Raw genomic sequence first — 14,924 nt, forward strand, 5'->3', positions numbered from 1 at the left:
TTTATTTTCTTTAATTGCTGAAATACTTTAATTAAACTAATTTACTTTTAATTAACTTAAAAAATATCCTAACTCCCTATCACTTCTATCATAATACATATGATACTAAGGAGGAGTGAATTCCAATCATCACCAGCTCCACCTTCCATTACTGGTGTCTGTAACCATTGCCGACGACCTTCATTTTCTCCGAAATTCACCTCGGTTCCTCATCTTCCTCAACGTGTTCAAGCTTTACTAAGCCATTGCAACCGCCTATTAAGATGGACAACCTACTACACGATGTCGTTATTTACAACCGTAATGACCTCGCTTCGTCCCCAAATAATTCGAAGCCACCACTGTCGGAGTTATGGTTTGCAGATCAGAGCTACAATATGCAAACAAAATAACAACGCCAATGTTCGGGTTTGGGTTCAACGATTGAGTTTCTCTTGCTCTTTCCCTCTCCATATGACCCCCTTCTTCCACCGCTTCCCCCCTCCTGTAGTTCAGTTCCACCACTACCCCTTCCCTTGTTCGAATCTCGACAATGAAACAAGCAACAACCAATATATATTTTGCCCTCAACCGAAGCTATGATTTGCCAAACAGATATTCGTCGATTTTTTTTGCCATGGATTTGCAGGTGTGTGTATCGATTTCAAGTTTTTTTTTTTTTTTTTGCTAGTGAATTGCAGGTATGTGTACGTCGATTTCAACCTTTTTTTGCCAATCATTAATGGAGGACGACAATCGCCGTTGCAGAAGACAACACAAACGACAACTAAGCTTCTACCAGAGAGTTTTGTTTGGGAAAACAGGAAGTTGAACGGAGGTTGAGGGTACAAATGGTCAGAGTTTTAAACAGAGGGTTAGGGGTGATAATGGTAGACACTGGTGACAACAAAGGGGGTGACAAACTCTGGTTACAACAAAGGGGACAAAGGACACCGGTGGTGGAAAAAAGCGATGAACATAGATGATGGAAAAGGGTAACGAACGTCGGTGCCGGGATGTGGGAAGACGGACTGAAAAATCTTTTGCCTCTTGGAGTGTGCATTCTGGATGAGGTTTTTTTTTTTTTTTTTTTTACAAAAGATAAGGGTAGAGGGAAGGGATAAGAGGGGTGGGTGGGTGGAAATTTTTTTCTTTAATTAGAATAACAAGTAAATAATAAAAAAAAATGAAAAAATTATTGAAGGGCATATTCATCATTTCATGTGGGTATGGACAAAAACCACAAAAAAAAAAAAAATACTAAAAATGATCAATACTAAACAAGATATCTAAAATTAAAAACACCACCAAACATTTTTGTATCAAAAGCACAGGGACCATTTTTGCAAATTTGTAAAAAAGTAAATAAAATTGTTACGACATTCACTTCTTCGAGCTGACGACGCCGTTTCATCATTGTTCTCCACTTCCAACACTCGAAGTCCCAAAGCTCTCTCTCTCCTACGGAGAAGCACCGGTCGATGGTGCTGCCGTCCACTGCACCTCCTCTACCACCACCACCCACCTCACTTCTTCCCACTTTCACTTCTTTCACACGCATAGTCTGAAACTGACGCATACGCACTACTTTCGTTTATTCTTCTCCATCTGAGCATAGAGGTACGACAAAACTCCTTTGAACTTACTTACTTTCTTATGATTTTATTTTCTCGATTCGCTTGTAATGTTTGAAATTTCCTTGATTTGCCCTCTTATAGTACAATTTGTAGAACTGTGTCATCTTTTGTGTGCCAAATTGTTCATGAAACTTTCGCTCTACCATGGACTACGGGCTTTCAGACAGCAGTGGTGAGTAATCATTCTTCAAGATCTGTATACGCACATACATACACCTAATTATGTTATCAACACCCCATCCCTTCTGACGATAAAAACCCCTTTTCCTGTTTTTGCGTCTGGATGAACAAACGAAAGATTTATTATGATTTCCGTTTGTTAATTTCTTGATTTGTTCGTGTTAAGAGTGGAAACTTAGGATTCTTTCTCCAGATTTAAAGTTTGAACAGATTGTGGAGTTAAAGATTCATGATTTTGACTTTTTAGGGTTTAGGGTTTGATTTAACAGCGGTTTAGGTCAAAGTATTTTTGTGTGTAATCTGTTACGAATAAAGTTATCATGAAAACGAATATCAAGAAATAAGAAGATCTGCAAACACATTCTGATAAAAACAAACATCCAAACAGCTATAGATCACACACAGATTACAGATTTTGCTTCATTGTCTAGAAACACAAAGGAAACTGCTTTTCACAAATGATAATGCCTAAGTTTTCTCTTTGAAAAAATCTTTTAAAGCAAAAAAAATTTTATGATAATATTTTAGGAACAGATGATGACTTTCCTCCTCCACATCAGAACAAATTCCGTAGTGGTGGGCCCGGGGGTAGTTCTGGAAACGGAAGAACAATGGCTGTGGGCCCCGGCCCTCCTAGAATTCAAAATGACATGGAAACACAAATCCACCTTATAGAACAAGAAGCATACACCTCAGTTCTTCGTGCCTTTAAAGCTCAATCTGATGCTATCACTTGGGTGAGTGGTATATAACCCTTGTTTTATATCATTTTCTTGAAAACACACATTTCATCAATGGAATCAGTGATTCCATTCCATTTAAGTGATTGAATTTAACCTTTTTCTTTTTTTTTCTTCTATAATATAGGAGATGGAAACTTTGATAACAGATCTTAGGAAGGAGCTGAGAGTATCAGATGAAGAACACAGAATACTTCTATCAAGAGTAAATGGTGATGACATCATCAAGAGAATAAGGTACACATTTTTCATCAAATAATCACATATGATTATATGATTTTATCTCAAATGAAATCATAGGGAATGGAGGAAGACTAATGGAGTTCAACTTCAACCTACATCATCATCACAAAAGAAACAAAAAACATCCCAATCTGGACCTTCTTCATCCTTAGCTCCACCACCTCACCACCCAATGCCGCCATCTTCATCAGCCATGAATCGTGGTGGTTCTGGTTCAGGATTGAGGGGAAAGAAGCCACAATCTGTAAGATCAAGTTTTCACAAAATTGTCTTTTTTTTTTTTTTTTTTTTTTTTTTTTTTTTTTTTTTTTTTTAAATGTTAATTTAATGATGAATTGTTTTGCAGTTTGGATCTTCAAGTTTCAACAGCAGGGATCAAGTGGGGAAGAAGGGTGGTGGTGGTTATAATGGAAATGGTGTTGATGAAGACAAGAGCTCGGATCCTCTGATTGGAAGGAAGGTTTGGACAAGATGGCCTGAAGATAGTAACTTTTATGAGGCTGTTATAACAGACTTTAACCCTGTTGAGGTATAATAATAATAATAATAATAAATAATAATATATCAATCAATGTTCAATATGTATGTTGATTCGTGATGAGAGTTTGAATTTAAAATAGGCCTAAATGCAACAAATATCAACCTAGTTTAACTTATTTAATGGCTTAATTACATAAGGATCCTATATATTTGGGTTTTTTTTTGGATTAAACCTCAAAAAATATATATATTTCTTTTCTAAAAAAAACCCATTTTTTTAGTGTTAATCTCATAAAAGACCTTATATTTTGTGTTTTTTCCAGATTAAACCTCAAGTTTATTTTTCGTCTGAAGAAGACCTTGTATTTTTTCATTTTTTTTGATCTAGCCCTTTTAGTCAGTTTTTTCCAAAAAAAAAAATGTAAAATGTGAGGGTTGTTCTTGAGAAAAACTAAAAAAGTTGAGGGTTTATTTGGAAGCATTTAGAAGGTTGAGTTTTTTTCTTCAGGAAAAAAAAGACAAATTTGAGGGTTTTTTTCGGAAAAATAAAAAATACAAGGTCTTTTTCAGGAAAAAAAATAAACTTGAGGTTTAATCCGGAAAAAACACAAATTTATAAGGTCTTTTATGAGATTAACCCTTTTTTTAATTTGACTTTGACCCTTATATTTTCCTTTTTTCCGGATTAAACCGCAATTTTTTTTTTTCTAAAAAAACCCTTACATCTTTGTGTAAAACCGGTAAACATGCTAAAAAGGGCTAAATCGAAAAAAAAAAAATTAAAAATGATAAATCTGGAAAAAAACCCAATATATAATACAGGGTCGTTTATGTAATTAACCTTCACTTAATTCCATATCTTTCCACTACATCATTATATATATATTTACCAAATTATATCATTGAATATCGCTTTGTATTTGGACCACATTGCTATGATCGAGTAGTTTTTTTTTTTTTTTTCTTTTTTTTCAAATCAATGAAAGTACATTGTCATTTCTTGCATTTAACCCTTTTGAAATATTTACAGGGGCGCCATGCTTTGGTATACGATGCAAATACACCAAATGAAGCTTGGGAATGGGTTAATCTTCGAGAGGTTAGTTATAGTTAGTGGGCCACTGTATACCTGATTTACATCAGTCTTTTTTACTTTTTATTTTTTGGATAGATATCTCCGAATGATATTCGTTGGAAATGGGAGGATGTTGGAGCATCTCATAGAGGTGGCGGGCGAAGTGGGACCGGGCGGGGGAACAAAAATCCTCCGGCGGCGGCGGCTCGTGGCGAGACAGCTGGCGGTGGGTCCGGAAGGGGTAGAGTGGTCTCCAAGGGTCAGTCCAAGAAAGAATCACAACCTCAACCACCTCCATTAACAAAAGGTGTTCCAAAAAGGGCTTTGAATGATCTCGAGTTGCTTCACACAGATACCCTTGTTAAAGAGGTATCTCCTTTTTCTTTTCTTTATCCATGAAGTCAAAGGTGTAAGTTTGACTTTTGACTAATTGACCCAATTTGGTATTTTTTCCGTTTGATCAACAGATGGATAAAGTGTTTAGTTCAAGCAATGCGGATCCAATGGACATTGAGAAGGCAAGAAAAGTGCTTAAAGTAAGAAGCTATTCGTATTTTAACTTTTAATCGACTATTTTGTTGATGGTTTAATAATTAATATAATAATAATAATTTAGGAGCATGAAGAAGCCCTTGTGGATGCTATTGCAAAGCTTGAAGGCGCCTCAGATGGTGAAAGTGGTAATAAATGAAATGACTAAATAGTTTGCTGTTAATTGTTATTATTGTATAAATTCAATCACCAGTATATGTAAATAATCAGCCCATGTTTTGGCTAGATAGTTAAATATGTTTTTTTTTTTTTTTAATAATCCTTTTTCTTTATAACTTTAAAATCAATACTCATGAATCCAAATGTTGATTGTGTATTTGGTTTGATGTTGTTTGTTGTATTGTATTAATCAGAACAAGTGCAAAAGCAATCAGTTAGAAAACATGAAGGAGGTGAGGGTGGTTCAGGGAATAAGGTGTTGTTGGCTGTAGAAGATCTTCAAACAAATGTGGCTTAAAATTAACTAATGCTTCCACTATCTCTTGTATTTTGTACAATTTATATATATATATATACATTTTGTGATTAGCTGTTTAATTCAATCCTCCTTGTAATCTATCTAATGTATCTTGATTCTTGTGTATTTAATAATCTTTTTCAGTAATTTCTCTTATCATGGTTTTACTACAAATTTATCCCATATGATATCATCTTCAATCTTGTATGTCGTATTGACTCATTTGCCCCCACCATATGCTTCAATAAATGAAACCTGTTATGATCAGAAACAAAGATGTAACAGATAACATTAAGATAATAATAATAATAGGATTTTGGGGCTATGGATGATTATATTATGCGATTTCAGAAACTTATGAGAAAACATATAACCTTTTCCGTATTCATAGATCTGAATGAATCTGAGCTGTAGTTTAATATTCTATATCGAAATCCAAAGGAACGAACTAATAGCTCTATTGATTGATCCATTTTCCAACGATAAATCAATTAAAATTTCACAATTATGAAAGCTACCCAACAATATTCGAGATTCGTAACAATATGATATTGGAATAGTTTTCATGATCCTGGCAACGATCTATGACCCTAATTAAAGATTATTAAGCCTTCACAGGATTAATAAAAAAAACCCCAAAATGTAAAAAAGAAAAAAGAAAAAAGAAACTGAAGGATTTGGTTATAAAGTTTGAAAGAAAACGGTCGGTACCTGTAGATAGATGAATCCAGAAAGAAATAAGATCTTCTGTTCTTCAGCGGAGGGATTCTGGGATATGTTCATTTGTCACCAATTTCAGTCATACAAAACTAATCTTATAATAATTTCCAATTTTCATGTTCCTCGTATGTTTTCAGGTATATGAGAGAGAGAGAGAGAGAGAGAGAGAGAGAGAGAGAGAGAGAGAGAGACGTTGGGTAGAAGAGCAAATAGATTGGGTGATGAGTAGAAGACCTAATAGTAAGATAATAATAATGTATAATGTAGGCCCTAGTGGGCTTTCTCATTGCTATATAATATGTATACAAGTTAATCGGCCGAAATCCAAAATTGGGTTTCATTAGAGTCCATATTCATTTTTCAGAATTTTAATTGTGCAATTTAACTACTTATCACCTTATAATAGGCGTGGGCAAAAAAACCGGTTCAAGAACCGAACCGGTAGCTGAACCGAAAATCGGTTTAGCCCTGAACCGGTTCACATGTGAACCGAACCGTTGATGAACTGAACCGCCGGATTAAACCAATTCGATGTTTCAACCTTTGAGACCGGTTTAGAACCGGATTTGTCTGAACCGGTTTGCTGAACCGGTTTCCGATATTACCGTTGGTGAACCGCCTGTGAACCGGTTTTGAACCGGTTTTTGAATTCTGCCCGTTTTTTTGTTTCTTTCTAATGGCTTTATAGCCGTTTGAGGCTGTGTAAGACCCGATTTTGGCTCCTTTTTGACCATATTATCCATTCCTTTTAGTATATATATATATATATATATATATATATATATATGTATGTATTAGATGTTTAGCTCTCAACTTTACCTTAACCAAACCTCAAAAAACCTCTCTTAGTTCAAAAAACTCTCTTAATTCAAACAATGGATTCGGCTTCCGTTGGTGTTGGAGATTCATCAAACAATCTTACCGTTGTTAGCATCAAAAAAACAAATAGAAATCCGGCTATTTGGTGCAACTATGACTTGTGTGTAATGTCGAACGGTATAAAAAAAGCGCGATGCAAGAAATGTGGTGCTTTTTTTAATGAAGATGTGAATTCGACATTGAAAACTCATATGACCAAAAGATGCCCCGCGGTGAAATTTGGGCCGGGACATAATCAAACAACAATGGCGATTGATGCAACATTGTGGAGTTACGACATGGCTAAAGTTCGGGATAGGATGACGAAGTTCGTGATTCAAGAATGCTTGCCTTTTGACCACTTCGACAACAAACGATTGACTTCACTCATCCAAGATACTCTCCAACCACGATATTGCCATGTGAGTCGTATTTCTATTAGACGTGATTGTATTGAAATGTGGAAACTTGCAAAAAATGAATTGATTTTAGGATTTCAATATTTAGAAACCGGTGTGAATTTAACTTGTGATGTTTGGACGGCTCCTCACGGTTCACCGGATGCATACCTTTATGTTACCGCTCATTGGATTAATCCAACTAATTGGGTAATGATGAAGCGTACGATTACGTTTGAATTGTTTGAGTACCCGCACACCGGTAAAAATTTATTTAAGATTTTAGATTGTGTGATCAAAACTTATAAACTTGAAGGAAATATTTTTTCTATATCTTTTGATAATGCTTCAAACAACACCGTCGCGGTTGGACAACTAAAACTAAAATATAAACCAATTTGCGATGGTGTTTTTTTTCATAGTCGATGTGTTGCACATATCATTAATTTGGTTGTGCAAGATGCACTAACTAACATTGAAACTATAAAAGATGGTTTCAAAGACATGCTAAAAGATATTTTTAGTTCTAGTAACGCTCGATATCATAATTATATGCTATTTTGTGTCGATGCGAATGCCCTCTTTTTAGGTCCGAATTGGGAAAATAATACCCGATGGAACTCCACTTGCAAAATGTTTGAAAGTGCCTTACGTCAAAAAGATACTTTAAAAATATTTCATGACAACCTTGCGGACCGTAATAAGGTTACGGCTTATCCGGAATCAAGTTGGGATACTATCAAACTTGTTACGGACATGCTTGATGTTTTTAAAAAAGCAACTACTTTTTTATCGGGGGATTATTATCCTACAAGTTGTTTAGTTTTAAACCAATTTTTTTTAATGTGTGCGAAAATAAATGAGTTTGAAATGAGGAGCACAATGTTTGCTAATATTATGAAACCGATGAAAGCAAAGTTAAAAAAATATTTTCAAGAAATGCCTCCCATTATTACTTGTTCCGCCGCTTTGAATCCGGCTCTAAATGTTGGGGGGGTTGATACTTTAATTGAAAATATTTGTTACGATTTGGGTTTATTGGATGATGACATGGATTATTTATCAAAGGAAGTTTCAAAATTTAACAAAGTTTTTAAAAATTTGTTTGAAGTTTATTTAACAAAATATGGTTCAACAAACATTCATGACATGATGCAAAATACGGGGGCATCCGGATCCACTTCTCACCAAAATAACGAAACAATTAGGCTTTATAATACTTTGAGGAATGAAAATTCCAAACGAGCTCGGTCTAACACCCCTAGTAGCGAGCTCGGAAGGTACATTGGTTCCGATTTCTTGTCTCAAATGAGTATTCAAGAGTTTGAAAATTTTGATATTTTGGCTTGGTGGAAAGGAAAGGAAACCCAATTTCCGATTCTAGCCGCTATGACCAGTGATCTACTAAGCTCCCGAGCTTCTACGGTAGCTTCGGAATCGGCTTTTTCTGTTAGTGGCAGGGTAATATCACCAAAAAGAACAAAACTAACCCCTTTGTCGGTGGAAGTGTGCATTTGCTTGAAATGCTACCTTGATGGCGTGGAACGGATACAAGACATTGAAGTACTAGAAGACACATCGTTGCATGCCGAAGCACGAGTACATGAGGAAGAAGTAGCGATGGGAACGTCGGTGCCACTCACCCTAGAAAAGATCGAGTATGAGAGAAGATTACGCAACGACATGACGGATGACGAATAAATACAATGACTACGGACTTGGATTGAAGACTACGGCGACAACAATGTTTTATATTTGAAGATGTATTAGTTTGACAATTTGGATGTTTTGTGTTTTTATGTTTGAAGTTGTATTATGTATTTCCAATATAAAAAAACAAAAAAAAAATGAAAAAAAGGTTGAAAATTGCTCCAAAAAATGTGTTGATTCAAATTGAACAATTTTGTATATACATTATGTTTTTATACATATACACAAACATCAAATCTAAAACCAAAAAAAAAAAAATTAATACATCAAAAGATATGTATATTATTAAGCAAGAAACAAAAAAAAAAATGAAAAAAACCATTTGGCATATATATGGACGTGTATTGTGTATATGTGTGTGTATTGCCAAAAGGTTTATGCCTTACTGTGAATCCCATTTTTCTTTATGGTTAAACACAATCAAAAGCAATAGAATCTAAACAAAAAAAAACATTCCTATTTTACACTTATTAGCCCAAAAACAAAAAAAAATTTGAAAAAAAACCTTTTTTGCGTCGAACCGGTTTTGAACTTGTTTTTGAACCGATTTTTTCTGAACCGGTGTCTTTAGAACCGAACCGGTTTACAAATGTTCGGATTTTTTGGGGGCTGGACCGGTTTGGAACCGGTTTCGGGGTGAACCGGTTTTGACTAAGTTGACCAGAACCAAACCGGTTTTCTGAACCGGTCCGGTTCAGAAAAAAAATCGGTTTGTGCATGCCTACCTTATAACTATATAACACAACTTATAATACAAAATCAAACTTAAGTAAATCGTAAACTAGTTAAAAAGTTAAATTTTGATACAGGACAACAAAATAATATATATATTTCTGAGGGCAAGGTATTTAATATTAAAAACTTATCCCATGTACATTCAAAATATAAACTTTTGTTGATGCTTTCGTTTTATTTCCTAATAATTTTTTCTTGGTTTAGGTCTCAATATTATTATTATTGTTATTTTTTAGGGTCTTTATTTTAAAAGGTTCATTTCAATTTTGGTTATTGGGCTGTTAAGCTTATAAAAAGGACCATTTTGTTGTTTGCTATCATCTCTTTGATCAATCTCCATTTCCTTTTTCAAAAAGCCTAAAAAAAAATAAAAAAAAAGTAATCATTACCATTTTCATTACATCAACAAGATTTGCACTTTATGCACAATGAACGACCTAATCAACTATGAACACAAGAACATGTACATCTCTTACTTAAAACTCAAATTCTTCAAACTTTTACACAAGTTTTGTTCATATTCCACAACTTTTACATAACAATTAAATTGTCATTAAATCTACAAGCCGAATCTTCAAAACTTTATTCTCAACACATATACATAATACAAATGCCAATACTAATGCTCACTTGTTGGAATATTAAGATCTTTAAACAATGGACTATCAACCCCCACACCCATTGCATTCAACCCATTATCAACATATATAAGAGCACCCGTGATGGCAGACGCCAATGGTGATGCAAGAAAAGCCGCCGTGTTCCCCACCTCATCTGTCCGTTCATTTCTCAAAATTCAGAAACACGTCCCAACAATAGGGGTATAATAGTAATTTCAAATAGTTTTTACCCGCAGATAGCTCTTTTTGTAGAGGAGCATTTGCAAAAGAGTAGCTTATCATTGTATCTATAAAACCAATTGCTTTAGCAGCACGACTTCCAAGTGGACCTGAAACATGTTATTTAGATACAGACAGACCAGAACAAAACAGAACAGGACGGCCTAGTACCGTCTTTGAGTTTGACTTGACTGAGACTGTTGTCGATGAGACAAATTCATAGACATCAGTCTCAATCCTAGTCCCAGTCAAATGCATAACACAACGGCCTAGTACTGTGTTTGACTTTCATTTGACCGGGATCGAGACTGATGTTTCATAGACATCAGTCCCAGTCAAATGTAGACCAGGACGGCCTAGTACTGTGTTTGACTGGGTCTGAGACTAATGTCGATGGGACAAAAATTGAAAATTTTTGTTACAGACAAAAAATCTCTCATGTGTGCAAAAGACGTAAATGCCCTCATGAAACAAGTGATAAAATCACCTGCGGAGATAGTGTTGACTCTAATTTTATGTTTTCTTCCGGCTTCAAAAGCAAGGACCTAAATAAAACAAATATATAAAATTGACATGATTAATAATTTAATAACAATGTTTATTTATTTATTTATTTATTTATTTATTTTGTAGTGTAGAAGATTTAATTATTTAAAGATGAGAAGAAAGCTTACTTTTGTGTCACTCTCAAGTGCAGCTTTTGCTGAACTCATCCCTCCACCATATCTATTTATGTATACAATGAATATGTATAAGAATGAAACATAATTTAAAAAATTAAAAAAGAATAAAAAAAAATGTACCCTGGAATGATTCTCTCAGAAGCAATGTATGTAAGAGAAATTGAAGAACCACCTACAAAATTCACATTGTTAACTTATAATATATATAGAATTTAAATACATATACTAATAAAAAAAAATGATGACATGGCATACCAGGGTTCATGATTGGAAGGAAATGCTTGAGTAAAGAAACATATGAATAGCTTGATGCAGATACTGCTGCTAGATAACCTTTTCTTGATGTCTCCAATAGAGGCTTAGTAACCTAATAAAAAATTTAATCATTTTTTTAATAACAAAAAAATGGTGTCTATTAAATTATATATATTACTATATTTAATATATTGATGTTCATGAATAACAAACCTCTGGTCCATTAGCAAGAGAATGCACCAAAATATCAATACTACCAAAATCTTTCTTTACTAATTCTGCAACTTCCTAAATTTAGCAAAAAATTATATTAATATTTGCAGAAAACAAAATGAAATTCATAAAAAAAAATGACAATAATGCAAGTATACACCTGTACAGTCCAATTACTTGCACCTGCATAACGTTTATTTGCTTTAATCTGCATGAATAAAGTCATTTATTTATACGTCTATAAAATGTTTAAATAATTAATACTTTATTTATTATCACAATTATATGCATCATTACATCTTCAGGTACATCTTCTGGGTTATCAAACACAGCATCTAATGGATAAACTTTAGTAATCTCCATCAAAGTGCCATCTGGCAAACTAAAAGATGATATTTTTTGTTAACATAAGTGAAAATGAAATATTGAAATTATGAAAAGATAGAAAAAAAGATGTGTTAAAGTCTTACACACGTGATGCATCGAATTTCCCTCGTCTTAGACTCATTTCAAATATGTTTAAAGCCTTAAAAGGTGAATAAAGAAAAGAGAGGTTAATAGGGGCAATAATGTCAAGATTTGGCTAAAAGTGTTTCTACTTTACTTACAGGCACCCATGTTCCAACAAGAATTTCAGCACCTGCTGCAGCTAAAGATTTTGCAATAGCCCAACCATATCCATTGTCATCAGCAACACCAGCAATGAATGCCCTTTTACCTTTAAGTAAGAGTATTTACTATTTACTTAGTAATATATTGTATCAAATCTATATAAAGACAACAACACCCTTGTTTGTGAAGTTTGTATCAAGAAAACGGATAAAGATGAGAATCAATTTCAAACCTTTCAAATCAATCGATAGCTGGGATGTGGATTTGGTTTCAGAAGCTTCAGACATTGATCTTGTAACAAACTTACGAAACCTTGGACGATTAATTGTGAAGCTTTGATTAGAATTTAACATGGATGAAAGATGAGAAGAGCTTGTAAGCTTAGATGATAAAGCTCTATCGGATTCTTGCACAAAACTTGCCATGGTAACCCCAAGATTTCTTTGAGTAAGAAGAACAGAGGGTCTCGTGAAAGTTATTTGTAGGGCAGAAGCACCAATCGCCATCATTTTTAGTGTATGAACTGGAAATCTATCAAGGAAAAGAGAACAGAAGTTGGAAATTAGTGTGAGATAATAACGTAATCTGTTCAAAATTCATTACATTCAAATAGGTCATTCAAGCATTCTCGCATATATTTGAAAACTAAGAGTTGAAAAGTATCATTTGGTAAAATGTGGTTTGGATCACATTACTAATTTCACATGCTTTAGCTAGCTAGAGCACTTGGATATGGAACTTGCTATATACAGTCTAAGAGGATTACGATAATGTAACCTAACTAAAGCTTTCAACTCCGAAATTCAACAAGGTAAAGTCGAATTTCTACAATCATCTAGTACAACATAATTTTTACGTTCCTTTTATAAATCTGTAAATCGTGGCAGTATGTAGCAGAAAACCAAGCTCGTATAGGAGGAATGTGTGATTAAGTATATACATTACAATTGGAAAAAAGTTCCGGCTCAAATTGTTCATATTAAAACATAATTACATCCAGAAAACCTGAATTTCAACAAAGAGAGGCTAGAATTGCATTTCTGTGTGCATGAAAGAGAGCAAGTGAAGCTTACTATGCGACAGGAGGCGCCAAAGCTCAAAGGTGGATCTGTGTCTGTCGCTTGCTGTGTGGGTGAGTCGTGACTCGAGAGATAGTGGAACTGGAAAGGGTTGATTTTACATGGGCCATGATTGGGCTTTTGAAAGGTTTGTTTAGCACGGGATGTTTGGGATAGTTTTTTAAACTAAAAATTGAGAAATACTTTTCGATTCACGTCTTTTTAGATCCGGCAAAATATGACACACAACACGAGAACCTAATACAAATTCGATATGAAATTAGCGGGTTAGGGCCAGAGATTTCGACACGTTTATGTAAACGGTTTGACATGACACGACACGATAATTAAACGGGTAGAGTTAGGGTCAAGATTTTAAACTCGAAGATGACTCAAATATGACCCGTTTAATTATATATTATTTGTTATAAATTTCATATTTTTATAAATATATTATATGTTATAGACTTATACTGGGTCAAACTCAATAATCAGAAGTAATATTCAAAATTTCAAAGTTAATTTTTGTCATTCTCATAACCTATAATTTGCTCCATAACTTTAATTCTTTTCATTTTTCCTTCTAAACTTACTATAAATTTTATCAATCCATCTCATACTCTAGTGTTTCATTTTTTCCTTTTTTTTTCCTCCACAACTCCTACTTTCCAACCTTTAAAATATTTCAATCCGGCATGATACAACATATTTACAAGGTCTAAACCTTAACCCAACACCCGACACGAAACCGACACGAAAATAAACAGGTTGACACGACACGACACGATAATTAAACGGGTCGGGTTAGGGTCAAGCCCTTTCAATCCATTTAATGTCATGACACGATACGAACCCGACACGACATGACAAGCTTGTCAGGTCTAATGTCTTTTTCCAAAAGATAGTTTTAAAATATTTTTGTATAAACTTTTGAGGGGACAAAGAGAAAAAAAAGGCAAAAGTTGTTAAAACTCACAGATTCCTGACTTCTTAACCCTCTCATTTTTTCTTCTTCTTAAAAAGCTAATTTAAAAGATCTTTTGAAGTTACCAAACAACTTTTTTACACTTTTGACTTTTTGAAAAAGCCAAAAGTCTCAAAAGTAATTTAAAAAGGAAAGCCAAACACCATCTTACCACGAATATATCACTCTGAGTTCTTCTTTTGTCTTTTACATACTCGGTTGTGTGGTTCTTTTATCGGTCTAGACCACTTCGGTCTTACAATTAATATAATACTAATAGAGGTTAGGGGATAACTACTTTCTTAATCTCAGCCAATAAATTATCTCAACTTTCAATCTTGTCCATTTTAATTGCCTATTTACAGTTTTTCATGAGTTTTATCTTCCAACTCCATAGGCTCCCACAACCTTCTCTCCGACACTCCACAGGCTCCCACGACTTTCTCTCCGACTGTACATCTCCCTCTTCTTCGTTTCTCATCTCTTTCCCATGATATGATGACGCGTGTTGGTGCCTAGACGGAGAGAAAGGATGT

The 14,924-nt window shown here is 34.3% G+C and overlaps 2 protein-coding genes and 1 long non-coding RNA gene across 6 annotated transcripts; 1 reads left to right on the forward strand and 2 right to left on the reverse strand.

The window, feature by feature from the left end:
• The first annotated feature begins 1,368 nt into the window (after positions 1 to 1,368).
• On the forward strand, positions 1,369 to 5,490 carry LOC145059050 (protein EMSY-LIKE 3-like). Of its 3 annotated transcripts, none has more exons than XM_079006916.1 (11): positions 1,369 to 1,599; positions 1,698 to 1,788; positions 2,331 to 2,533; positions 2,664 to 2,773; positions 2,837 to 3,023; positions 3,126 to 3,308; positions 4,290 to 4,358; positions 4,431 to 4,703; positions 4,802 to 4,870; positions 4,951 to 5,014; positions 5,240 to 5,490. In XM_079006916.1, exons 2-11 carry the CDS (start codon positions 1,761 to 1,763, stop codon positions 5,341 to 5,343), a joined length of 1,290 nt encoding a protein of 429 aa, XP_078863042.1. In that variant the 5' UTR covers positions 1,369 to 1,599; positions 1,698 to 1,760; the 3' UTR covers positions 5,344 to 5,490. The 3 variants fall into 3 exon arrangements, with proteins under 3 accessions (XP_078863042.1, XP_078863041.1, XP_078863043.1); XM_079006915.1 differs by having other exon boundaries at positions 1,370 to 1,599; positions 2,325 to 2,533; XM_079006917.1 differs by lacking the exon at positions 1,369 to 1,599 and having other exon boundaries at positions 2,357 to 2,533.
• LOC145059052 (uncharacterized) lies at positions 5,324 to 6,307 on the reverse strand. The gene is made up of 2 exons (XR_013686607.1): positions 6,055 to 6,307; positions 5,324 to 5,598 (listed from the first exon to the last, which is right to left on the reverse strand). It is a non-coding gene; the product is annotated as an uncharacterized LOC145059052 (long non-coding RNA).
• Positions 6,308 to 10,212: 3,905 nt separating this feature from the next.
• LOC145059051 (enoyl-[acyl-carrier-protein] reductase [NADH], chloroplastic-like) lies at positions 10,213 to 13,570 on the reverse strand. 2 transcript variants are annotated; one of them, XM_079006918.1, is made up of 13 exons: positions 13,440 to 13,570; positions 12,599 to 12,897; positions 12,363 to 12,472; positions 12,225 to 12,280; positions 12,052 to 12,136; positions 11,915 to 11,962; positions 11,755 to 11,829; positions 11,542 to 11,653; positions 11,407 to 11,458; positions 11,278 to 11,329; positions 11,091 to 11,148; positions 10,615 to 10,713; positions 10,213 to 10,538 (listed from the first exon to the last, which is right to left on the reverse strand). In XM_079006918.1, the coding sequence occupies exons 2-13, from the start codon at positions 12,873 to 12,875 to the stop codon at positions 10,384 to 10,386; spliced, it is 1,179 nt and encodes a 392-aa protein (XP_078863044.1). In that variant the 5' UTR covers positions 12,876 to 12,897; positions 13,440 to 13,570; the 3' UTR covers positions 10,213 to 10,383. The 2 variants fall into 2 exon arrangements, with proteins under 2 accessions (XP_078863044.1, XP_078863045.1); XM_079006919.1 differs by lacking the exon at positions 13,440 to 13,570 and adding an exon at positions 13,372 to 13,390.
• Between the last annotated feature and the right edge of the window lie 1,354 nt (positions 13,571 to 14,924).

Source organism: Lactuca serriola, chromosome 6 (assembly GCF_051521515.1).
Source record: "Lactuca serriola cultivar US96UC23 chromosome 6, Lser_US96UC23_V15, whole genome shotgun sequence".
NCBI lineage: Eukaryota > Viridiplantae > Streptophyta > Magnoliopsida > Asterales > Asteraceae > Lactuca > Lactuca serriola.